The sequence below is a fragment of the Diabrotica virgifera genome, chromosome 8 (genome assembly GCF_917563875.1).
Source record: "Diabrotica virgifera virgifera chromosome 8, PGI_DIABVI_V3a".
NCBI lineage: Eukaryota > Metazoa > Arthropoda > Insecta > Coleoptera > Chrysomelidae > Diabrotica > Diabrotica virgifera.
In genome coordinates, this window is record NC_065450.1 from 144,870,288 (window position 1) to 144,897,970 (window position 27,683).

Sequence of the window (27,683 nt, forward strand, 5' to 3'; positions counted from 1 at the left end):
TCAATTATTAAACTATACAGATTCTGTACAATGTAACAAAATAAAAAATATACATGGAAAGATATTAGATTTGATTGTAACACCGTCAGTTTTTAGTTGCGAAGTTACACCTGAAGGCAATGCCTTAGTTCCTATTGATTATCATCATCCTGCTTTAACTTGTGATTTTCCGTATGAAGTCAAAGAAGATGAATATTTTGTTCCGAATCAGAAACGTCTTAATTTTAGAAAATATAACGTAAATAAATTTAACAAACTTTTAACCGAAATGGACTGGAATCATTTAAAACATTTTTCAGATGTAGATTCTGCTGTAGATTCGTTTAGTTTGTCTCTCCAAGAAATTATAGATAAATGTGTTCCACTTAGTTCAACTAGATCTCAAAAATATCCAGCATGGTTTACATCTGAAATAATCGCCAAAGTTAACGTAAACATCATTATCTGAGAATGTATAGACGAAGTAAATATTGTTTTTACCTCCAACGAGCTAAAGATCTCAGAACTATTAAATTAGAAATACAACTAGAATATAAAAAATTTGTTGAAAGATCCCAAAATTCTTTTAAGTCAGATGCGAGACAATTTTGGAACTTTGTTAATGCCAAAAATAATAAATCACGGATACCTGGTCTGATGAAATACGGTAGTGATAAGTTTACCACGAGTTAAGATATAGTAAACGCATTTGCAAACTTCTTTAAGAGTGTTTATATTTCTGATAGTAATAGCTCTCCTTCTGTTACATCTGATTTTAATTATAATCCAAGTTCTTACTTTAATATCGGTAAAATTACCAGTAACGATATTATAGAAGGTGCAAAGAAATTAAAAAATAAATTTTCCTGCGGTCCTGATAATTTTCCTGTTTCGATACTTAAATGTCACGTCGAGTCATTCATAGAACCACTTGTAATTTTTAACCTCATTCTTAAGACAACAACATTTCCAACTGCGTGGAAAAATACAAGAGTTTGTCCTATTTTTAAATCAGGTTCAAACTCTGATATATCTAACTATCGACCTATCGCTCTTATATCAGCATTCTCTAAATTGTTCGAAATTATCTTGACAGATTACTTGTATGATCATGTGCGTTGTTTGATTACCAGCAGTTAACATGGTTTTGTGAAAGCTCGGAGTACGGCAACAAATCTTTGTATATTTACAGAATATGTTTCGTCAGCTTTAGATTCAAGACAACAGGTGGACGTCATATACACTGATTTCTGTAAAGCATTTGACCGAGTCTCACACAATAAATTGCTAACAAAATTAGATCAGTTTGGAATTTCCAATAACTTTCAAATATTACTGAAATCATATTGAACTGATAAGAGTTTGTTCGTAGAATATCAAGGCTTTCGATCTTTTCGTTTTGTTGCCACGTCTGGAGTACCTCAGGGGTCAAATCTGGGTCCCTTATTATTTCTCCTTTTTGTTAATGATATCTGCTCCATCGTAGACTCTGAAACACTGTTGTACGCGGACGATATGAAAATATTTCGCAAAATTATCCATATTTCCGACTGCGTTAAACTTCAACAGGATATCTCTGCCATTATGAATGGTGTTTCAATAATCAACTATCCTTAAATATAAAGAAATGTAAAGTAATGTCCTATACCCGAAAGATCAATAACATACATTTCGATTATAAGGTCAACAACATTTTACTGTTTTCTACCTCAGAGTTTAAAGATCTTGGTGTTATATTTGACAGTAAATTAACATTCTCAACTCATATTAATACCGTGGTCTCTAAAGCAACCAAATCTTTAGGATATATTATTAGAAGCTGCAGAGATGTAACGTCTGTGGAAGCTTTGCATAGTTTATACTTTGGACTAGTTAGTAGTAAACTTAATTACTGCAGCGTGGTATGGAATCCTAATCATGCAGAACTTGTCTCTAATCTTGAATCTGTTCAAAAAGATTCTTAATTACCTCAAAAAATATAACAGATATCCGGTTAGAGGCTATAGCTATAATTTACTCCTTTCTGAGTTTGGATTCCATTCACTGCGTAAGCAGCGTGAAATAAACGGCCTAATATTCATCTTCAAAATTGTCAATTGCCTAATTAATAGCGATGTTTTGCTTAGTCTTGTAGACTTTAATTCGCAACATAATTTCTATTGTCCGATAAAAAGTATGTGCAGAAGTGTAAATAACTAAGATCTGTGGACATTTTTTTCTTAGTTTTAACATCTTTAAACGCGAAATACGCAATAGCTTATCGAATTGATGCCATGTTATTTTTCTTTATTAAGGTCTTTGTTTATTATTGTGTATGTGTGTTAACAACAGAAACATTTTTGGTTATTCTTTATTTTATTTTATATTTTGTCATTGAGTGTTCAGTCAATGTATGCAGTTTTCTTATGTACACCTTTATGGGTTTATACCTGGTGGATGTATATTTCTAAAGAACATAATTAAATATACAACACATTACGAATTCACCTCATAGTATTTTTTAATACCAACTGTGCAAAATTCTTTTAAGTCAGATGCGAGACAATTTTGGAACTTTGTTAATGCCAAAAATAATAAATCACGGATACCTGGTCTGATGAAATACGGTAGTGATAAGTTTACCACGAGTTAAGATATAGTAAACGCATTTGCAAACTTCTTTAAGAGTGTTTATATTTCTGATAGTAATAGCTCTCCTTCTGTTACATCTGATTTTAATTATAATCCAAGTTCTTACTTTAATATCGGTAAAATTACCAGTAACGATATTATAGAAGGTGCAAAGAAATTAAAAAATAAATTTTCCTGCGGTCCTGATAATTTTCCTGTTTCGATACTTAAATGTCACGTCGAGTCATTCATAGAACCACTTGTAATTTTTAACCTCATTCTTAAGACAACAACATTTCCAACTGCGTGGAAAAATACAAGAGTTTGTCCTATTTTTAAATCAGGTTCAAACTCTGATATATCTAACTATCGACCTATCGCTCTTATATCAGCATTCTCTAAATTGTTCGAAATTATCTTGACAGATTACTTGTATGATCATGTGCGTTGTTTGATTACCAGCAGTCAACATGGTTTTGTGAAAGCTCGGAGTACGGCAACAAATCTTTGTATATTTACAGAATATGTTTCGTCAGCTTTAGATTCAAGACAACAGGTGGACGTCATATACACTGATTTCTGTAAAGCATTTGACCGAGTCTCACACAATAAATTGCTAACAAAATTAGATCAGTTTGGAATTTCCAATAACTTTCAAATATTACTGAAATCATATTGAACTGATAAGAGTTTGTTCGTAGAATATCAAGGCTTTCGATCTTTTCGTTTTGTTGCCACGTCTGGAGTACCTCAGGGGTCAAATCTGGGTCCCTTATTATTTCTCCTTTTTGTTAATGATATCTGCTCCATCGTAGACTCTGAAACACTGTTGTACGCGGACGATATGAAAATATTTCGCAAAATTATCCATATTTCCGACTGCGTTAAACTTCAACAGGATATCTCTGCCATTATGAATGGTGTTTCAATAATCAACTATCCTTAAATATAAAGAAATGTAAAGTAATGTCCTATACCCGAAAGATCAATAACATACATTTCGATTATAAGGTCAACAACATTTTACTGTTTTCTACCTCAGAGTTTAAAGATCTTGGTGTTATATTTGACAGTAAATTAACATTCTCAACTCATATTAATACCGTGGTCTCTAAAGCAACCAAATCTTTAGGATATATTATTAGAAGCTGCAGAGATGTAACGTCTGTGGAAGCTTTGCATAGTTTATACTTTGGACTAGTTAGTAGTAAACTTAATTACTGCAGCGTGGTATGGAATCCTAATCATGCAGAACTTGTCTCTAATCTTGAATCTGTTCAAAAAGATTCTTAATTACCTCAAAAAATATAACAGATATCCGGTTAGAGGCTATAGCTATAATTTACTCCTTTCTGAGTTTGGATTCCATTCACTGCGTAAGCAGCGTGAAATAAACGGCCTAATATTCATCTTCAAAATTGTCAATTGCCTAATTAATAGCGATGTTTTGCTTAGTCTTGTAGACTTTAATTCGCAACATAATTTCTATTGTCCGATAAAAAGTATGTGCAGAAGTGTAAATAACTAAGATCTGTGGACATTTTTTTCTTAGTTTTAACATCTTTAAACGCGAAATACGCAATAGCTTATCGAATTGATGCCATGTTATTTTTCTTTATTAAGGTCTTTGTTTATTATTGTGTATGTGTGTTAACAACAGAAACATTTTTGGTTATTCTTTATTTTATTTTATATTTTGTCATTGAGTGTTCAGTCAATGTATGCAGTTTTCTTATGTACACCTTTATGGGTTTATACCTGGTGGATGTATATTTCTAAAGAACATAATTAAATATACAACACATTACGAATTCACCTCATAGTATTTTTTAATACCAACTGTGCTCAAGAATACTAGGTAATTTGATATAAGAAAGATACAAAAATCAATGTTATTTTTAACCGAAATTTTTGTTATCCGAAACGACCTTTCCCGCAATTATTTCGGTTAACAGAGGTTTTACTGTATTTACCAAAATCAAAATCAACTAAAACCCAAAAAAAATTAGTACGACTGAATAGGTATTTTGAATACCTTTCAAACGAGGTATCAATTGCCATAAGGACCCATTTAAAATTATCGATCACAGTGGCTCTGTAACGTCATCTGTCAATATTACGCCACCTGTCATGACTAGTTAAGAAGCTTACATTCGTTTATTTCGTCCCTCCAAATTTCACTATTATCGTTGATTGAAATATTAATACTGGTTTTAATATTTCAACCAGTATTAATATTTCAATCAACGCTATTATAGATATAACCGTTCAAAAGATATGAGGGGGGTTACAGACTTTTGACTATAAAAAGTTGATTTTTTAACCAAGAGGAGTAAACTAAAAAGACAGATTCACACCCAAGAAAGTTACTAGAAAAGTCACCAAATTCATCTTCTTTTTTCGTTGATCATATCAGCTTTCGATGATAATCCGTTCATATTATATTATACTAACACATCGCTAAAGAGTTCTAAAAATAACTGTTTTTATATAAAAGTAGACTAAAAATCTAAAAATTAAAGGAGTAATGCAGAAAACACAAAAAATCGCCGATATACTTAATTAACCTATAAAATGACAGAAGTGCCAAAATTTCATAAATGTCATTAGTGTCAAAATTTAATAACAGTGGAGTAAACTTGCCTGCGGTTGGACCAATTAGAAACAAGCATTACGGCGCGGTAAATTTGAATCACTCCTCTTGGTTAAAAAACAAACAATAGCACTGTATAAGCCGGAGATACGGGATGCAACCAGAAAGCAGTTTCTTAACGAAAAGTCTTAGATTTAAAATGTTGTTTATTGTTTGATTTTAGTTATTTTAATTGTTTAATTGTAGTAAACTTTGTATCTGGGACTTTTCGTCTTCCTCGTTTTACGAGAGATGTTGCTGATTTGCGTCTCCTAGGTGGAATTATTGCATTCGCGGTAATTTCCCTTAAATAAGGCAGCCTGTTAGTGTTTGATTCAGAGTCGTGACTACATAGCTCCATTGATAACGCCTGAGAGCCAGAAATAGCTATCTGGAGATCTGTCCAACTCTGAGTCAAATAAAAACAAAAACTGCCTTTTCTCTCTCTACATTTAATACAATTTTTAGGCTACGTACTGGGAGCTCTTTGGATTGCTGCAGAAACAAACACTCCTTTGAGGAAGAATGACATTTACGAAATTTGTGATATCATTGTAAAATCAGGAAGAGACTACTCTAGAACTCACGATTCTCGTTGTCCTCTTATGTATTCATATTATGAAGTAGAATATTTAGGCGCTGCTCATGGACTTTGCTCTATACTCCAAGTACTATTGACAGTTCCTGGTTACATGGATTCACATCCGAATGAAGCTAAAGATATTAAGAACAGTATAGATTTCTTACTTGGTGAACAAGATGCGGAAGGTAATATATACAATATAAACTATAGATTAGAATGCTAGATTATGCACTAATAACTAAAAAAATTTCTGTGGTACGTCAGTCTCAATTTGCCTAGAACCAATTCATAATGCACTGTGCAACATTACTGCTATAAATTGGGTCTACCAGGTTAAGATAGTGAAAATGCCCCCAGCAATATTCCAAAAATAAAAATACCCTGCTGTTCTACATCAAAAAGTACTCGAGTAAAAAATTTTTAAAATGTATTTTTTCGTTTTTTGGTGATATCTTCGGTTCTGATCATCGTAGAAACTTTTTTTCTCTTTCGTTTTGTAGGATTTTTTATTACCTATAGCATAATATTTTTTTCCAAAATTTTTGACCCGAAGTTCAAATTTTTTTGTTTCGAAAATTTTAAACTTAATTTGGCCGAAGCCGAAGGTGACTAAAAATATACTCATGGACAAAAATATTGCATATTTTATCTTCAATCGTTATTATTTGTTTATTTTTTATCTTTGAAATGTTAGTATTTTTTTTTATTTATTTATTTATCTATGTATTTGATTTATTTATTTATGTGATGTATTTTAATTTATTAGAGATAAATAAATGGTTAAACATAGTCTTTATAACTGAATATGCAATAATGTAACAAATTAACGAACACTGCATAGTATGGAAAGTGTGATTAAGTATTTTCTATGGGGAATAAGCCACAATTTTACTAAAAAATGAATTTATTAACGTTTCGAAGCCCAAATCGGGTTTCGTTGTCAAAATACAAAATACTGTAAAAAATGAATTTATTAACGTCTCGAAGCCCAAATCGGGTTTCGTTGTCAAAATACAAAATACAGTATTTTGTATTTTGACAACGAAACCCGATTTGGGCTTCGAAACGTTAATAAATTCATTTTTTAGTAAAATTGTGGCTTATTCCCCATAGAAAATACTTAATTATAAAAATGCCACAAGGAAACAGCTTCAGAACAACATATGGAAAGTGTGCTTTGGCGACTTGACAATTATTGTTTTGTTGAATTGTCAGTTAGAATATGTCAGTTGAATAGTTTTATTTTTCGATTCTGCAGTTTTTTTGCTCATATGCCATATTTAAGTGAGGTAGTGTGTGCTAGAATTGTTACTTTAAGAAATGAGGGTTGCAGACAAGAGGATATTGAGTAAATAGCGAATATCCATCAGTCGACTGTTACTCGTATAGTAAAGCGATACAATGAGACTGAGGAATACAAAAGGCGAATACAAAAGGCGACCTGGTAAAGGACGAAAAACATGTACAATGCCAAGAGATGACCAATATTTAAGACTTAAATCTTTGCGAAATCGTACACTTACAGCTTTTTATCTCAAAAATGAGTTACTGATCACAAGACAAGTTAATGAAAGTGCCAAAACTGTAACTCGAAGACTTAAAGAGGTTGGTTTGAATCCAAAACGGCCTGCCAGAGTTCCACTTCTTCTACCACGGCATAAAACTCAAACGTTGCACTTTGCAAGAGCGCACGTTAACTGGAACGAACATCAATGGAGAAGAGTTATTTTCACAGATGAAACGAGGATACAATTGTGGAAGCCAGATGGACGTGATCGACTATACAGAAGGTCTGGGGAACGTTTCGCAGAATGTAGTCTTGTACAACATGTTAGTTTTGGTGGCGGTTCCATAATGCTATGGGTGGCATTAGTTAAGAGAGTCGTACGGAGCTTATTGAGGTGAATATTCGAATGAATGCTAACTGGTACATACGGAACATCCTTGAAGAGCATGTTTTTCCTTATGCCGGCTTCATTGGGTATGATAACTTTGTGCTAATGCATGATAATGCCCGTGCACATACCGCAGGAACAGTCATACAATATCTTGGAGTTGAGGCTCTAGACTGGCCACCAATGAGCCCTGATGCAAATCCCATAGAACATATATGGGACATCCTAAAAAGACGTATACGAGCACGAAATCCAGCTCCAAACTCAATTGCAGAATTAAGAATTGCTGCACAGGAAGAATGGAATCGACTTCCGCATGAAACCATCCAAGATATTCTGCGGATCATGCCTAGAAGGATGCAGGCAATCATTAGAGCTAGAGGAGGAAATAGTAGGTACTAAATTGTTACAATGTTGTCGTAAAAAATTGTCCTATTGTCGTTATTGTTTCTTTTTCTAATTAAATGTTATAAGCAAAATCAGACTATTTCATTAATTTCTCTACAAATTAGTTGTGACTCTGCAATATGCAAGTTACTTGACAATAAATATACGTAGGATAGTTCAGCTCAACTTATTTAGCTATAAAAAGTACAAAATTTTTTAAAAGGAAAAAGATGTACGTCAAAAATAAAATATGCAATATTTTTGTCTGTGAGTGTATATAAAATGATAAAACTTTAAATAATGTGCATTCTATTTTTATTAACTGATAGGTGATAAACAAAAATATGAAATTATAAGACAAAAAACTCGTTTATTATAGTAGGGGAGGAAAGCATGCTAAATGTGCAGTCACTCGAGCGTTATGGGGACCTATTGCGTTGTGAAGAGTAGGTCCTAAAACCAAAAAAAGTTAAGTTTTCCATTTTAGTGGGGGCTTTCCATTTCCAACAATCGTTTTTTCCGATTATAGCGCCATCTATCCATAATTCGAAAAAATGTCTCGAATAAGTTACTTATTTTTAGGTAAGGAATCCAAATCTGCAATAAAAAAATGGGGGTTCCTATTTAAGATTTTAAAGTACCCCACCCCACCTTCGTATGGGGTCGTGTTTGGTGCCATTCGATAATTTTTTAAAATATATTGAATACGTGTATTTTTCAGTTTTCGATCTAATATCTCGAAATGTCGCGGGTTCTTATTTAAAATTTTAAACCTACCTCCTACCCCTCTCCGTGGGGGGTCGTGTTTGGTATCATTCGATAGATTTTTGAAAAATATTGAACACTTATTTTTTGGTTTTTCGATCTGTCTTTCATTTCGCGAAGTATTCGCTTTTTTCTTGTGAAACTTTGTGACTCATTTCCTTACGCCCCGCTCAAATCGTCAGATATTTGAAATATACACTGTTTTGCATGTACTTAAATTACTTTATCTTAATCTGTTACCTTATCTAAGGACAGTTTTTTTTCGCCCCCCCCCTTAACGAACTCCCCTGTATTAAGAGCCAATATATGGTAGAGGTACATTTACAGAGTACAAGATTTCTCCCCATGTGATAATCTGACGCGCTCGAGTAACTGCAAAAATTCCCACTTGGGCTCCCCTACCATTATATCATCATTCCACCATCGGCGAAACCTTGGGCTTCGTTTTGGCCGAAATCGATTAATCAGTTGGTCTCGAAAGTTCTTTAGCCGTTCATTGGTGGCAGGATATTGCTGCATAAGGAATAGGGGCAATGGTTCTGTAATTGCTGCATACGATTAGGGATCCTTTTTTAGGGATAGGGATAATTGTAGATTCGCACCATTTATCTGTGATCCTGGTCCATATCATGTTACACATATCCAGTATTACATCTATGCCGATCGCAATCTATCCCCGAGTTTTTTTTTTCCTTAGTTACTTGAGAGCCTCATCTACTTCTGCTGATAAAATGATTGGTTCTGAGACTGATGCATCTTTTCTTCTGAGCAGCAGTGGCGGCTCGTCAGAGGAGGCAACGGAGGCTTAGCCTCCCCATAAATTTTTTACACATTTTATGTCATCGCTGGGACATAATATTTCTATAATTATTGATGAAATGTCTGTTTTGTTTATTTTGAATCACGGGAAACAACAAGCGCTCGTACTAATAAAAAGTGTAAATTATTGCACACTTGTAACTAACGCATCTGGAACGCATCTATATACCCACCTATATGCTGTGAGCAGCTCCTCATATCCCTACCAAGGGAGGCAGAAACCAGACTCGACTCCGTTGTGTTATAAGTTACGACAAACTTCTCGAAACCAGCAATATAGTTTCCTATGCGTACAATAATAATCGATAGAGAAACGTAATATTATATCGCTTCACATCATACTACCCAGAAATATAAGGCAAGGGAGGCTAAACCAGAATTAGGCTCACTTGTGTTTTTACTTATACAGTCGAACCCGCTTAGAATAGCCTTCGTGTTAAGCCAAAGTATTCCTATAACCGGGATATTCTAATAACCGATCATTAGTGGCTAGTAAAACCGTTTCGGGACCTCAAATGTCTATTCCTTAAACCGGGATATTCCTATAACCGGTATTCTAATAAGCGGGTTTAACTGTATTCTATAAGGAAGTTAATAGTCGGGGTATTTCTTGGTGTGATTTTAGCATTTTATTTTTTTTTTTTTTTTATTAGTGTTTGGTGAATTTTTGTAATTCATATATTTTTATTTGTATTGTTATTGGCTTGGTAAGGGTATTTTTACAATTTGTGTACCGTTGTTTGATTATATAAAATGGATAAGTTAAACGAAATCAAAATATCTGAAGATATAATTGACTGGTTGCTCAGGAATAATTTTAATACTTTTAAGTATATACATATTAATAAAGCTTATATTATTAAAACCTTAGGAAGACCACAGCCAAATTTAACTGTTATTAAATCCTCAGGTAATCGTCAAAATCGTGCATTTAATATTAATTGGTATAATAAATGGGACTGGTTAACCGAGTATATTGAGAGGGAAAAAGTTTTTTGCTATCCTTGTATCTTAATTTCAACACAAACCGAACATACAACGTGGTCTAAAATAGGATATTCAGATCTAAAAAATTTACCTCGTTCAACTGAAAGACATTCCAAATCTAAAGATCACATATTTTCGTCGTGTAAATTAAAACTTTTTGCCAAACAAAATATAGTAACTGCTTTAGATACAGCTCAAAAAGAGGCCATAATTACTTACAATAATCAGGTTTTGGAGAATAGGATGAATTTAAAACGGCTTATCGATATAACAATATATTGGGCTTCGCAAGAATTAGCTTTTCGCGGACACGATGAAAGTGATGATTCCATTAATCGCGGCAATTACAAGGAACTTCTATCGTTGTGGGGTAAATATAACTCAAAATTCGAAAAATTTCGTTAATTTTGGATTTAATCCTGTTTTTATAAAGTTCTTTTAGTATCAATAATTCTAATAATATTATTATTATTAATTACAAAAGCTATTCTACATCTCAGTTATCAATGCAAGCATGCGGTAAGAAGGAGGGTCCCCGTAAGGTGAAATGTAAATAAAAATGGTCAAAAACAAATGGAGCCTTAAATTACATTTTTGTGCATTTTTTTGCTAGTGCAAATTTGTCTAGATTTTTTATAGTTAGAGCAGAGCCTCCCCTATTGTAAAACTCACAAGCCGCCACTGCTGAGCAGTAACTTTTCCAGGTTGTTTTTTGCGAATCTTAAGTTTATATAATGTTTTGAAAGTTTAATAAAATACAGTGAATAATTTCCGATTTTCTTGCCCTTAATCTTTTTCCCAGATGCTAATCAATATAATAATACCTTATTTTTAGGTAATTTTCCAGCAGCAGTTGATGAAATAGGCTACCGTTCGGAACTTATTCACTGGTGCCATGGAGCGGGTGGAATGATTTTCCTTATGGCAAAAGCATATCTTGTTTTTAAAGAACAGAAATACTTAGATTCTTGTATACTTATGGGAAATCTAGTATGGGCAAAAGGTTTATTAAAAAAAGGTCCAGGAATATGTCATGGCATCGCTGGCAATGGCTATGTTTTTCTTTTGCTATACAGATTGACGCAAGAACAAAAATACTTACATAGAGCTATAGAGTTTTATAAATTCATGTTGTCGAGTGAATTCCAGAGTGGGTCCAGAACACCGGATTATCCTTATAGTTTATTTGAAGGTTTGGCTGGAACTACATGCTTTTTGGCGGACTTAACTCATCCTTCTGAAGCAAAATTCCCCTTTTATGATATTTTCTGTGTATATAAATAAATATTATTACAGTATTTGAATATTTTGTATGCATATTAAGGGTATCAGACCACATGCTACAACAGAGACTCGTATATACGTCCATTCTAGGGGAGATCATTATCGCCCAAGTCCGACGAGGGTGTCCGCAGGGAGGTGTTCTGTCCCCGCTAATATGGAACCTTGTCATGGACGATTTGCTCGAGTCCCTGGAATTGAACGGCCATGAAACCCTGGGCTATGCAGACGGCTTGGTAGTCCTTTTTCAGGGAAAATTCCAAAACATAGTAAGGGAACGCATGCAGCAGGCCCTTAATATTGTCACCAAATGGACTGAGGAAGAAGGGCTGAGAGTCGGTCCTTCCAAACCAGTCACAATTGCGTTCACCAGAAGAAGGAAGCTGGAGGACTTAAGGCCTCTGATCCTTAATGGTGAACAATTGAAGCTGTCTAAAGAGGTAAAGTATCTAGGGGTCATACTGGACCCAGAACTTACCTGGAACCGACAGCTTGAAAGAGTAATTAAAAGAGCGGAGGCGACATTAATGCTGACCAGACGCACACATGGAAAAACATGGGGACTCTGATGGCGTACTGGACATATACAAGGATAGTGAGACCCATGATAACATATGCATCCTTGGTATGGTGGACAAAGATGCAGCAAAGAACCGCTATAAACAAGATAAGCAGGATACAAAGACTTGCATGCTTGGGAATAACGGGAGCAATAAAAACAACACCGACGGCGGCACTGGAAACCCTGTTAAGACCTACCCCCTCTTGATATATTCATCAAAGGGGAAGCGAGGATGGGAGCATACAGGCTGCAAGGAAAACCAAGGGATAAATACGAGAACCTTGGGCATAATCAGATTTGGAACCAAGGTGGGGTAAGTATATCTGATACATACACTGACCACATGGTACCAAAATACACATTTAATAGGAACTTCGGAATAGAAATCAATGACCGAAGGGAGTGGAACAGCATCAGTAGCAAAATCAGGGGAACGATCTGGTATACGGACGGATCAAAAACCGATGAAGGCACTGGAGCCGGTATTTTTAGTGAAACAGAGAATGTAGGACTCAGTTTCTCACTAGGAACATACACAACTGTGTTTCAAGCGGAAATGTACGCAATTCTGCAGTGTGTCACAATGAACAACTTGAGGGCCTATGAAAATAGACGGATCAATATACTCACAGACAGCCAAGCATCACTGAAGGCACTAATGAGCCCGAAAGTGACGTCAAGGCTGGTATGGGAATGCCGGCAAGAACTGGAAGAACTGGCCGAAAGAAATAGTGTAACTCTATTCTGGGTGCCAGGACACACCGGGATAGACGGTAATGAGAAAGCAGATGAGCTGGCAAGGAACGGTTCATCAACTTCATATTTGGGCCCAGAACCTGCTCTAGGAGTACCTAAAACAATAATTAGGGGACAAGTCAGGGAATGGGTCAAAAACAAACACAAAGAATACTGGGGGAACGTACCTGGTCAGCGACACGGGAGGCCCTTAAGGGAACCCTCAAAACGGAGAGCTGAGGAACTAATAAAATTACATAGGAGTCAGCTCCGCATAATTACAGGTCTTCTCACGGGTCACTGTGCCCTGAAAGGGCACCTGAATAGAATTGGGCTGTACGAAGGGAACCTTAACTGCAGACTGTGCAATAGGGGAACTGAAACAGCATATCATGTACTGTACGAGTGTGAGGCTTTGGATCACAAGAGGCAGGCTATTTATGGACAACCAAAATTAAGTCCAGCAGAATATGCCACCCAACCCATGCTAGGGATGTACAATTTGGTACGTGGAACCAAGCTTGTGGATTGGGTGACATAAAAGGTAGGATGGTTGGCACAATAAGCCCATGAGGCTGCAGTGCCATCGGAGACATATTATGTCAGACGACCTCCAAAAAAAAAGGCGCAAAATTTTGGTCCAATGCTATTTAAATACATTCATTTTTTTCGAATCCTGAAAAACTAATAGGTATTTTGAAAAATTTAAACGCAGAATGAAAGATTACATTATTACCAAGGGTCGAAAGTCATTGAAAACTTCTATATTGTTTATTTCAAGTTACAGGGGTGAAAAAAAAGAGAAAATTTAGTGTAATTTTTAATTCCAAATATTTCAATCAAAATAAACTTTTTGTTTATTCTATGGGACTTTCGGCTCTCAGTAATAATGTAATCTTCCATTGTGCGTTTAAATTTTTCAAAAATATTTATTAGTATTCTCAGGATTCGAAAAAAAATGAATGCATTTAACTAGCATTTGACCAAGATTTTGCACCTACCCTCTTAATAAGTCTCCATTCTTAAAATGACTGCACTGTTTAATTTTTAAAACTTTAGATAGACGCCACAGAAAGACGTTGATCCCACGTTGAACTGGGAAAAAAAATTGAATCAATAGATTTTACACATAAAAAGCTTTGAAGTGGATTTTAAATGAATCAAACAGCAAGTAAAATCAAAGGTTCGATTCTTGAATGATCTACAGTCAGGATAATATACCTCCTATCCCGATCAAAAAACAATCTGACTCCCAAAAAAATAAAGGAAGGATGAAAATTTGGGAATGGGTAGTTGAAATTGTCTATTATTATTATATATATTATTATTATATAAGAAAATGTTTACATATTCTACATCCCCTCCATTATACAAAATGCAGGGGAATACCCCCTTCTCGGAGATGAAAAATATACATTCAAAATAAGACCGGAATTGGATAAAATGATTAAGCAACTTTTGTTCTATAGAGTTTTTTCACTAAGTCAATACTTTTCGGGTTATTTGCCAGTGAGTATGTTCATTTTTCAACAAAAGAACCACGTTGTTAGACGGTTTTTCGCAAATAACTCAAAAAGTAAGTATTTTATCGAAAAAAAATATTCTTAGTAAAAATACAGCTTATAAAAAGTAAAAACAATGGTGTATGCATAAAGTCTGCATACACAGTAGAAGCGGAGTTGTAGCCAATGAAATGTAGGTTCTTACTCGTCAAATTCCAAATCGAATATTTCAACGTGAAATAACCAAATAACGGAGCACTATCCGGGGAAAACTCATTTCAACTGTTTTAAAGTGTTTAAAAAGAGGTTTATTTTTGTTTTTAAAAAAAAACATTAAAAGTAAGTGAATTACGCTCAAAATACTGTTGGTCCCTTTTATATTTTGGTAAAAAGAATCCCGAACATCACCCCCTAATTAGCATCCCAAATAAAATTAATCGTTACCGCTTTACAAGTTACTTTGCTTATGTATTCTTTATTTATATGATCTACAAGTTTCATTGGTTCAAGTGTTCATTTTTGAAAAAAATTGGTTTTAAAAAAACTTTTTTTCCAATTTTAAAAAATTCCATTTTTTTTTCAAAATAACTCACAAATTATTAGCAGTACGTTTTGCTTTTCTGAATATTTTGGATTTACTGTTTTCCTGGTATACGTGGTAAACTTACTTTCTTTCTTTCTCCCCTTCCTTATACCCTTTCAGGTGTCGGATTTGGGTTTAATTTAGCTACATATTCACCCATCTCTTCCATTCTTTTCGGTCCTGTGCTATTAGTTTCATTTCTTCTAGCGTTTTCTGTTTGATTTTTCCTGCTTCTACTATTTGCTGTATCCATTTTTTCTTCGGCCTGCCTTTTTTCTTTTTTGTAATATTCCTTGTTTCGTGAATTTTCCTTGCTAGTCTACTAGGTTTCATTCTCATCAGATGTCCATACCAGTTTAATTGCCTCTTTATTATTTTATTCATTATTGGTTCCTGTTTAGTTATCCCTCTTATTGTCTCATTTCTTATTCTATCCCATTTGGTCTTTCCGGCTATAGAGGTAGTGGTAAACTTACAGATCATATTAAAGAATACATAAGCAAAGTATCGTGTGAGGAGGTAACGATTAATTTTATTTGGGATGCTAATTAGGGGGTGATTTTCGCGATTCTTTTTACCAAAAAATACAAGGAACCAACAATATTTTGAGCGTAACTCAGTTACTTTTAATAATCGAAGTTTTTTGAAAACAAAAATAAACCTTTTTTAAATACTTTAAAACACTTGTAATGAGTTTTCCCCGAAAAGTGCTCCGTTTTTTTGTTATTTCACGTTGAAATATTCGATTTGAAATTTGACGAAGAACCTACTTCTGATCAGCTACAACTCTACTTCTACTGGGTCAACAGACTTCATGTATTGACAACAGACATTTATATATAATATATATAATTATAAAAATATTTTTTTCGATAAATTACTTACTTTTGAGTTATGGGCGAAAAACCGCCCAAAACATGTTTTTTGAAGTGAAAACTTCTTTAGTGACGTTGTACACTTTTTGGATGGGGAAAAAGTATTAAATTAGCGACCATCATCGCTTCGGCGAAATAAATTTTTGAAGTGAAATCTTCATTAGGGACGTTGTGTACTTTTTTTATGAGGAAAAAGTATTGAATTAGCGACCATCATCGCTTCGGCGAAATAAATTTTTGTAGTGAAAACTTCTTTAGGGACGTTGTGCACTTTTTGGATGGGGAAAAAGTATTGAATTCGCGACCGTCATCGCTTCGCCGAAATAAATTCTGTACGTGTATACAGGGTGTCCAGAAACTCTACCGACAAACGAAGACAGGAGATTCCTCAGATAATTTTAAGACAATTTAACCAAATTCACTTAGTCCGAAAATGCTTCCTAAGGGAGCTAGAGCTCTTTGAAGATGGCGTCTTGTAATTAGTTTTTCTTAAATACCTCCAGAACGCTTCTAGTTAGAAAAACGAAAATTGGTACGCGTATTTATCTTCCAGAGATAAATCGATTCCATTCATTGCTAATTTCTAGTTCCGCTCATGGGCGTCCGTTTTGGGTAGGGCAACGGTTATTTTATCGCATAACTTTTTTTCTTTAAAATGTAAACATTTTTTACTCTGGAATATTAAATTGCGAGATATTCTAGTACTAAAAGGTACTCTTGATTTAAGTCGGTAGGACACACCGTTTTCTAGAAAAATCGATTTAAAAACTTTTCGTATCTTGAACTTGAAAAAAAAATTTAAAAAAACGGTGTATTTTACCAACTTAAAGCAAGAGTAACTTTGAGTACTAGAATACCTCATAATTTAATAATCTAGTGTCAAAAATGCTTAAATATTAAAGAAAAACAAGTTATGCGATAAAATACCGGTTGACCTACCCAAAACCGACACATATGACCGGTACTGGAAATTCGCAATCGATTCGTCTCTGGAATATAATTAAACGTACCTACAAGTTTTCGTTTTTCTAAATAGTTTTTGTTTATTTTTTTTTTTAATTAAAAAAACGAAAAATTTTCAAATTGATTTGTCTAGACTTAACGCAAGAGTACCTTTTAGTATTAGAATACCTCACAAATTAATAATCCAGAGTCAAAAATGCTTAAAAATTAACGATAAAAAAGTTATGCGATAAAGTAACCGTTGCTCTACCCAAAACGGACGCCTATGACCGTAGAAATTCGCAATGGATGGAGTAGATTTATCTCTAGAAGATAAATACGTATACCATTTTTTGTTTTTCTAAATTGAAGCGTTCCAGAGGTATTTAAGAAAAACTAATTACCAGACGCCATCTTCAAATAGCTCTAGCTGCCTTAGGAAGCATTTTCGGACTAGGTGAATTGGGTTAAATTATTATAAAATTATCTGAGGAATCTCCTGTCTTTGTTTGTCGGTAGAGTTTCTGGACACACTGTATACATAAGTAGCATGGACATACGCAACGCGTACATAATATATTATAGCACTTCTTTTTAGATGGGAAAAAGCATTGAACTCGCGACCATTATTACTACGGCGAGATATTTGTAATTTATATAAGTTGAATTGCGTATAAATTCGACTGAAGTTATAAAGATTGGAGGAGGGATAGAGTGCGTACCCGAAGGCGCTTGGTTCACCAGAAGTTTTCACTTCTGTCGGCACTCCCCCGAGTGCCTTAAATTTTTTATTTGTTAAAAATGAACATATTCACTCGCAAATAACTCGAAAAGTATTGAGTTAGTGAAAAAACTCTATAGAACAAAAGTTGCTTAGAATTAGTCATTTGATTAAATTCCTTATTTTGAATGTATATTTTTCACCCCCGAGAAGGGAGTACTCCCCTCCATTGTTGTAAAATGGAGGGGAAGTAAAATTGTAAACTTTTTTTTATATAATAATAGACAATTTCAACTACCTATTCCCAAATTGTCATCCTTCCTTTATTTTTTTGAGGTTTTCGTAAAGTTTTGCTAACCAGCTAATCCACATCCAAATACAAATGATATGGATTGTTTTTTTTTCTTGGGGTAAATCTTTTTCATTAAATTATTACACTTATTTCCAAAAATGAAACTAGGTATGCATAATGCAATAGGGATGTGTACGGTCCTGTAAAATTTTGCAAAGCAAGAAACGATTCCGAAATAAAACTGGAAAAACAATTAAAAACATACTAAAATGGGCGATTACTAACTAAATTTATTACTGACTAAATCACAAGGAAATAATTCAGAAAAAACCAAATTTAAAATTTTTTGAAAAGAATGAAATAAATTAAGAGACGTACTCAAAATCAATTTATTATTTACTCCGTACGACCGGCTTCGCTGCCTACAATATGCACAGCAGCGTCAGGTCTCGGTAACAGTAAACTAATAGTCAAAACCGATACAAGGAATGATTTCTAAAGTACTTATTGTTATTAGGTACTGATGGAATTATTAATTATGGCTATTAGGGACTGATGGAAAGGATGAACTTTACTGAATGTAAACGTAAAAGTGGCGAGTAACAGCAAATAATTCCGTGTTTGATAGATTGTTTGTTTTATGGAATAATGTACCGTGATAGTGTGACGTCAAAAAGGTTTCCAAATATTGATATAAAAATACCAAACAAAGCAACTGTCAATTCATTATACACGTGATTTGTGTAATCATTTTTAATTTTATTTTGTTTTAACAATCATCTGCATATTTTTTCTAAAGACACAATCTTTATTAGTCATATCAATCACATTGCTTTTAATTTTATAAATGTCCTTACACAAAATCAAGGATTTACACACTACATAGTATTTACTGTATTTCTTCAGGTTTTTAACCAGTCCTATTTGGAAATGTGGTGGGAAATATACTATGAGCATTGATTACAATCACGGGTACCCAATACATTACCATTTTGTAAAAATTAAACATCCTACAAGCAATATATTCCAATTATAAAAACCAAAACACACACCATGTGTGAATTTCTGCTTTGTTTGGAAACCATTTCAGAGTAGCTAACATTGATTTGACGTCACAACTATCACGGTCCATTGTGATGTTATATATATTCAAAGTTTTATTTATATATTTACTAAATACAGTAAAACCTCCGTTAACCGAAATGGCTAACAGTTTCAATAATTTAGTCAATAAAAAGTGAATTAAAAAAAAGCAATACAAATTAAGGAAAATGAACATGTTTAGAGTACTTTTTTAAGAAATCTTCTGTTTTCTTTTGTATTTTCCTTTGACAACGATGTTTTGTAGCTATATCTCTCCAATACCATGTAATTTGATACAAGAAGAATACAAAAAACAATATTATTTTTAACCGAAATTCTTGTTATCCGAAACGGCCTTCCCCCAATTGTTTCGGTTAACGGAGGTTTTACTGTAATCCTATTTATTATTTTTTCTACTCTTATACTTATTATACAGAGTGGCCCAAAAGTCTGGAAACGGCCAATTATCTCGTAAATTGCTAGTCATAATTGTACAAAATTTGAGGTACACCTATTTTGGGATACGGAGATTCCATATTTAATATTTGCAATGTTGCCAGATTTGCCGTTTCTCTTATATTATTAGTAACTTTGGTTTTTCAAATTCATCGCCCTGTATATTCAGTCATTATTGGAATCTCCTATTCAATACGAGTTCAACCATATGTAACACTTATGTTTTTATGTAGTCTGGAAGGTCTTAAATACATAAAACATTGCAAAATCTGTAGATTTTAATAAATTTAAATATTTAAATGTAGAATGCTGTGATTTTGACATTTGTTCACCATTTACATTGTTAACAACTAATACTGACAGTAGTTGTGTTTTGAAAAGTTCTGCAAGATAAATTGCTTCTCTAAAATGGCTCTTAACGAAAAAGAACGAATTACTATTCTAATAATGAGAGGGTACGGTGACAGAAAAATATCTTATTGTGAAGTAGCCAACTTGTTCAATGATATTTTCCAAAACTGTTATTTTATTCATAAGGCGACGGTACAAAAAACTGTAAAGCGATTTGAGGAATCTGGAGAAGTAAAAGATAGATAACGATCAGTCAGACCGAAAAGAGTTATGAATGACAACAAAACTTTAAATATAATGCAAAGTATTGTTGAAGATCCACATACATTCTCACGCAGGGTTGCACAATTACATGATGTAGGTCGTTCTTCGGTCTTACGTGTATTACGTAAGAATAAATTTAAACCATACAAAATTAACTTATTGCAAGAATTAAGTGAAGATGACTTCGATCGTAGATTACAGTTTACTGAGGTAAATAATGAATAAAATTGAAAATTATGAAAATTTCGTTAGCAGAATATGTTTTTCCGATGAAATCGACATAATTTAATGTGCTGGAGTGACGTAAATCCACACTGGATGCGTGAAAACCATACTCAAAGACCACACAAATTAAATGTATAGTCAGGTATAGTAGGTACTAAGATTGGACCATTTTTTGTCGAAGAAAATTTAACATCAGATAGTTACGAAATGTTACTTAGAAATGAAATTGTACCTACATTGAGAAACTCGTTTGGGGCCAATTTTAATCAGATATGGTTTCAGCAAGATGATGGAGCTCCAGCTCATTTTGGTGTAAATGTTCGGCGTTATTTAGATAAGATATTTCCCGGACGATGGATTGGTAGACGAGGTAGAATTGAATGGCCTCCACGTTCACCTGATTTCAATCCTAAAGAATATTTTTATTGGGGATACTTGAAAAATTCAGTTTGCAAAACTAAACCAGCAAGTTTTACAGAGCTAAGGCAACGAATTATCGATGAATCTCGAATAGTTTCTATACAATCATGGAGAAATGTGGTAGACGCATTCTCCCGTCGATTAGGTTACTGTCAACTCACAAATGGAGCACATTTTGAACACTTGATGAAGTAACCATTATGTTAAAAAATGTTATAATCTATCAATTGTTACATTTTAATGTAGTTGAAAATAGTTAGTATTAAAAATTTATTGAGACAATTAGGCGTTGCCAGACTTCTTTTTTATGTATTTAAAACCTTCCAGACTACATAAAATCATAAGTGTTACATATGGTTGAACTCGTATTGAATAGGAGATTCCAATAATGCCTGAATATACAGGGTGATGAATTTAAAAAACCAAAGTTACTAATAATATAAGAGAAACGGCAAATCTGGCAACATTGCAAATATCAAATATGGAATCTCCTTATCCCAAAATAGGTGTACCTCAAATTTTGTACAATTATGACTAGCAATTTACGAGATAATTGGCCGTTTCCAGACTTTTGGGCCACTCTGTATATCAATTATGATGTCGCTACCTGTATCATAATGACTTTCATTATAATACAGATTTTCATTACGATACCGATTTTTAACCAATAGGATCGCGAAAGGACGGTCAGACTCGAAAATGGCACATGCGCAATGCCAAGTAAAATTCATTCATTTTGACAGTTTATAATTTAAACAAACAATATTGAATATTTCAACAAACTGAAAAATCATAACACGGGAACTAACGAATAACTAACTGTGGAATACAAATAGTTGAAAAATTGAAACGCAGAATTGTATACAACTTGCGTTTAATTATTGTCATTATGATGCTCGTCTTTCATACGACACTCGCTGCTTCGCGGCTTGTGATCGTATCCGTCATACTCGCACCATAATGACTGTTATTAAATGCTCGTTGAATAATATACTACGAGTAATATGTTGATTTATAATTAATTTATTATGGAACAGACAACGTTCGGATTAGAAAAAGTAGCAAAAGGAAATTTAATATGGATGTTATGAGGACTACATTTTATTTTAACTTTGATTGGGGGAGAACTATGCAGTTTCTTTTGAAATTTAACAACAACATAACAACATTAAAACTTTTTATTTGATATGGTTCTTTTCATGAGCATTTTTCAGTGCGTCACAAATGATAGAAAAAAAGGTTAGTCCGTGATAAATACACATTTATGACATTTATTCTAACATGACATTTTAGTTAAATCTGACAGTTGTCACATTTTATTTGCAATTTGGTATAAAAACAAATCAATTTTGTTTATTGCATTTATAAAATGGTATTTTCTTTGATTTGTATAGTCTTATAAATTGTACAGATTTAATTTTTTTTATATAGAATAATATAATATTATTTAATATTATATTATTAGCGCCATCTATTGACAACTAGATTAAATGTTATAAATGTCACCGACGAAATGTAATCAGCGACGTGCGTTTTTTTCTGTCATATACAATTTAATGCGTTAGAGAGAAACCGAAAAACTGTGACGCACTGAAAAATGCTCATGAAAAGAACCATACCACTGACCTACTAAATGTAAGTGTAAGACCAATAATGACATATGCATCAGAAACAAGACCCGATACAGCCACAACACAAAGGCTACTGGAAACAGCGGAGATGAGAGTACTGAGAAGAATTACAGGAAATACACTGAGAGATCGAAAGAGGGGTGAAGATATCAGAAGGCAATGTAACGTACAGTATATAAACGAATGGACACTAAATAGAAAAAGGGAATGGAACAACCACATAACCAGAATGGGGGGACACGTGTGGTCAAAATAGCAAGAGATAAATCATCAATCGGTAGAAGTATCGGCCGACCGCGCAAATGATGGAGTGACAACCTTCCATAGAGGTATCAATCCGCCAATGAACAAGCAGAATTGCTTATAAAGAGGAAGAAGAAGAAGACCTACTAAATAAATATACTTATGGATGGCTCAAAGTCCTTCCCAACAACCAAATAAAAATCCAAAAACGGTCATGCTTACATTACTATATGGGACGGGTATAAAAGAGGTATGGTGCAAGTGGAAATCGGTGGGACTGCGCATTTTATCAATGACATTAGATATGTCTAAGACACTCCAGAAACCGCTAACGATTAGATGTTTTAACATTGCATTAATCATTGTAAATTAGTCGACGGATATTAGTACAGTGAAAATAATAAGACGAGAACTGGACGATAATGATTATGAAGAATAAATTTAAAGTTTTTCTACTTTAATGACAGAAAAAGCAAGCTTATTAGCAGAACCCAATTCAAAATTATTTTACACCATATTTGAAACGTTATTTGGTTGAAAAATCTCATTTTTGGTGGCAAAAAAATATATTAATTTGTCTGGACTAAATTACAGTTCTGTTTATCTTAAAAGGGATATGTTACCATCAACATTCACAGTGTTGCCAAACTGAATTTTGTTATTTCGGGTGTAAATTTTTCCACCGATCTCCGAGGGTAGTATACAATAAAATAAACACCCGTGTATACACCGAGAACATCACATAGAGACTGAAAATGTGTCATTAAGGGTAGATTTATTGATCATTAAACATTACACACACACACATTCGCGAAATTAGGTGGACAGACTCAAGCAGCCTGTAGATAGAAAACCAGAGGGTTTTTTGGTCGTAGAAGAAAGACATGCATATGGGTGTGGCTTCATAATAAATAGAAAACTGAAATCAGCCATACTAGAATTCAAGCCAATAAAAAACGCATGTGCTCTTTAAAACTGAAAGGAAAGTGGCCAAATCTAACTCTTATATCAGTGTATGTGTTACCGGCCAAACCCGATTTCAGGACAAACTAGTTTGGCCTCAAACTAGTTTGTCCTGAATGCGTTAGGATAAACTAGTTTGTCCTAAACGCGATAGGATTAACTAGTTTGGCCTAGGACAAACTGGTTTATCCTGATATTAATGCAAAAACTGCAGGATAAACTAGTAAGCCCTTTCTAAAGGCGCATTTAAATCAAAGCGAACACGAACGAACGAACGAATTCGTTCGTTAACTTTATTGTATTTGTACAGCGAATCGAGCACGACCGAACGAATTCGTTCGCATTCGCACATGTTCCAACCGATGTCGGTAAGTGAGCGAATCATCAAAGGAAATCGTTGTTCAATGTGGACAGTGGATAGACGGTAGCGAACGAATTCGTTTAGAAGTACTGATTTAATTTATTTACAAACATTAGTTTGAGAGCGTTGTTTATTGTGTAGTTATGAAAACATAATTTTGCAATATGGAATATGCCTATGAAACCCAAAATCGAAGCTACATAAAATAATAAACAGAAAAACTGATGCTTGTTTTAACATTTCTATAGGAATGGGTTGTGATGTCTCTGAACTAAAAAAATGAATTAGCTTCTGGCATCATTTAGACGAGAAAGACAAAAAGAGGGTTCGAAGTAATTTGCTTTTAAAAGCCTAATGTTTTTATTGGATAAATTTCAACCCAGAAACACTAATGAGGTAACCAAATCAAATTAATTGCTAAAATTAATTAAAAGCAAATTTATTTTGATACACCAATTTTACAATTTATTATTTGAACATAATATAGTCATAATATCAAGAGCAAGTAACTTTTTCGAGGAAGAATTTTAAGAAAGCTGGTTCTTTATTACATATGTTATTTTCTAAGCTCCTCAAACAGCGTATAATACCTGCTACCTGTTATTTTTGTAAGCTATTATTGTATTAAAATTTACCCAGCAAGAAACACGAAAATAAACTTAAACACACTTGGCTGAGACTTCGGTCCATGGCCTTTTGTTATATTGTATCAATAAAGTATGTCTCTCTCACAATGTGTGACTGGCACTGGCCCATCTTAAAAACATCTGCGGGCAATATGCACTCCGGATCATCAACGAATGCGAATGTTCGCTTCAATGTAAATGGCCTTACTTTGTAGCGAACGAATGACCAAGTGAACACCTACGAATTCGTTCCTTCGTTCGTTCGTTCGTGTTCGCTTTGATTTAAATGCGCCTTTATATACCTACAGTATCAAAATAAACTGAATAAAATACTCTGTAATTGGAAAATAATCATCTTTAGTAAAAGATAATGACTCGTCGTTAAAATTAATGGACAATTATTGGTAATACAATCATATTATAAAAAATAATCAGTGTTTTTTATAAAAGCAATAATAATTATACCTCAATTATAAACATTATTATTTAGTTTTCCATAGAGTGTTTTGGTGACACTTAGATTTGCGGATTATCATTGCCTTCTAGCTCTTGCATCTGTTTGTGGAACAGGTTTTGTTACAGCTACATTCGATAAAACCTTGTCCTGATCCAACTGAACCTCTCGTAGCTCTAGCTGCAACCCTTTTTTTGGGAAGGAGGAAATCTTCATAAGACCGTCAGGGTAGACCGCAGCACCCCAAGAAATTAGTGTTCTGCCCTCTACCCTGGTGTGTGGGATTCAGTCCGCTTGCCCGATTCAGACACCCGTGAAGCCGAGCGAATCAATCGTGAAAACGCAACTGCCTACCCACTAAATCCCCCTCATTCCAGCCGTGGACACCCGGTACGTATTTTTAACAAACGTTACTTCAGATGCCCCGCTGCTGACCCTATTTCTACTCCATGTCGGTGGAGCCGATTGTGAGGAGTAGTTATTCCTTTATTTGTTCTAGAAATAAAACATTGAGTACTGTGTACAAAAAGAAGAGTATATGAAAAAAGTTAAAATAAAACGAAGTGTACACAACTGAAATAAAATAAGTATTCATAAAACATTGTAAAGATAAAAGTGTATAGATAAAGGTGTATAAGTAAAATAAATGATAAAATATCCTTGACGATGTCTTCTGTCACTCTCTCATCTCCAATCTTGTCTCGCTCTCTCTCGCGTTTCCTTTTTTTTATTATCTCTGTTATTAGGTCTACTATCACGTTGAAATTTTCTTTGCTTTGCATGGCTACATTCATTATAGTCTCTGGTGTTATCTCACCTAGTTTTCTTCTCATGTCTTGTTGTTTATCGTGGAAAACGTTGCAATGGAATACACAATGCTCTGCGTCGTCACGCACTCCACATTCTATACATAAGTCATCTTCAGTTTTCCTTATACGATATGTGTAAGACCTGAATGAGCCGTGCCCGGTCAGGAATTGAGTAAAAAAGTAATTTTTCTTTTAAACCTACATTGGTACCAATCTTTCACATCTGGAATTAGTGTTTTCGTCCATTGTGCTTTTTCTATCTGTTGCTCCCATTCTTGTTGCCATTCGTTTAGCATTTGCTCTCTTACCTCGGCTTTCACTCCTATTAGGTGACCGTTATCATTTTCGTATATAATCTTACGCTCTTTTGCTAGGAGGTGAATGGGGAGCGTACCCGCGATCACCTGTAGGGCTATCGTCGATGTAGTTCGGTATGCACTTACTACCTTCAGGAGGGGTTTTCTTTGACTTCTCGTTAATATTTCCTGATATTTTTTGTATCTCAACGCTTCAAGCCATACAGGTGCCCCATATAGGAGGGTGGATTGTACTACCTGGAGATACAATTTTCTTTTATAGTTGCTAGGTCCGCCTATATTTGTTCCGCCTCTGTTCAGCTTTCTGAACTGTATTTATAAGGTGTTTCGTGTATCTCAAACCTGAATCAAGGTGTATGCCCAGATATTTAGCACAGTTACTCGGTTCTATAATGCTACCATTTAAATCAAAGCTCAAAGTTGGTCTCTGTCTTGGTCCCTTTAATATTACTGTCTGTTTTACTACTTGCCAACTCAAGGTCATTCTCTGTCATCCACCTGTTGACTTTTCTGTAACAACTTGTCACCTTTTCTTCAATATCCCCGTTTATGTTACTCTATTAGGATTGCAAGGTCATCTGCATATGCTATGGCGTAGGTGTCTTGCCCATAGTCTATTTCCAATACCCCGTTGTACAATACATTTCATAGAGTAAGTCCCAAAACGGACCCTTGCGGTACTCCTGATGAGAGTTTCATGTCTGTATTATATGCCACATTTAAATTTCTGTTTGTCAGGTATTTATTTGTAATAATTATGATGTAGTCCGACACTCCTGCCACTTCGAGCTTCGTTAGTATGTGATGCCAATTTGCAGAGTTGAAGGCGTTCTTCACGTCGAACATCACAAGAATGGCCCATCTTTTTTCTGATCTTTTTACAGTATCAGAGATCTTCACCGCATCTATAGCCGATCTGGATTTTCTAAAACCGTACTGTCTATCTGAAATTTTTCCCAGAATTTCAAGTTCGTCTTCAAGACGTTTGTCTATATGAGCTGGCTTCGTCCGGGTTCTTTCCTGGTTTTGGTAATAATACTGAGTCTCGCCAACTTCAGTTTATCTGGGAATTCTTGTGTGTTCAACAATTCATTGAATACTTTGCGCATCACTTCAGGTTTCTCTTTTACTACCAGTTTTATTGCTTCTTGCGTTACTTTATCTGGACCTGGTGCTTTTCCTGGCTTTATACTTTCTGCTGCTTGTATGATCTCTTCAGTAGTGAACTCTGCAGGTCTAATATTATTGTCTATCCGTAGGAATGTGTTGTCGGGCTTCCTTGGAAATAGAGCTGCAACCCTTAACGATGTTTCAGTGCCTTAGTTTTAAA

At 34.3% G+C, this 27,683-nt stretch overlaps 1 protein-coding gene across 6 annotated transcripts in view; it reads left to right on the forward strand.

Moving 5' to 3' along the window:
* Nucleotides 1-11,955, forward strand: part of LOC126889350 (lanC-like protein 3 homolog) — a 228,725-nt gene extending 216,770 nt beyond the window's left edge. For all 6 annotated transcript variants that reach the window (XM_050657590.1, XM_050657587.1, XM_050657589.1 and 3 more), the window contains exons 3-4: nt 5,690-5,989; nt 11,493-11,955. In XM_050657590.1, the coding sequence (XP_050513547.1) occupies nt 5,690-5,989; nt 11,493-11,941 (749 nt within the window). In that variant the 3' untranslated portion in view covers nt 11,942-11,955. The remainder of the gene's footprint in view (nt 1-5,689; nt 5,990-11,492) is intronic.
* Nucleotides 11,956-27,683: the final 15,728 nt, after the last annotated feature.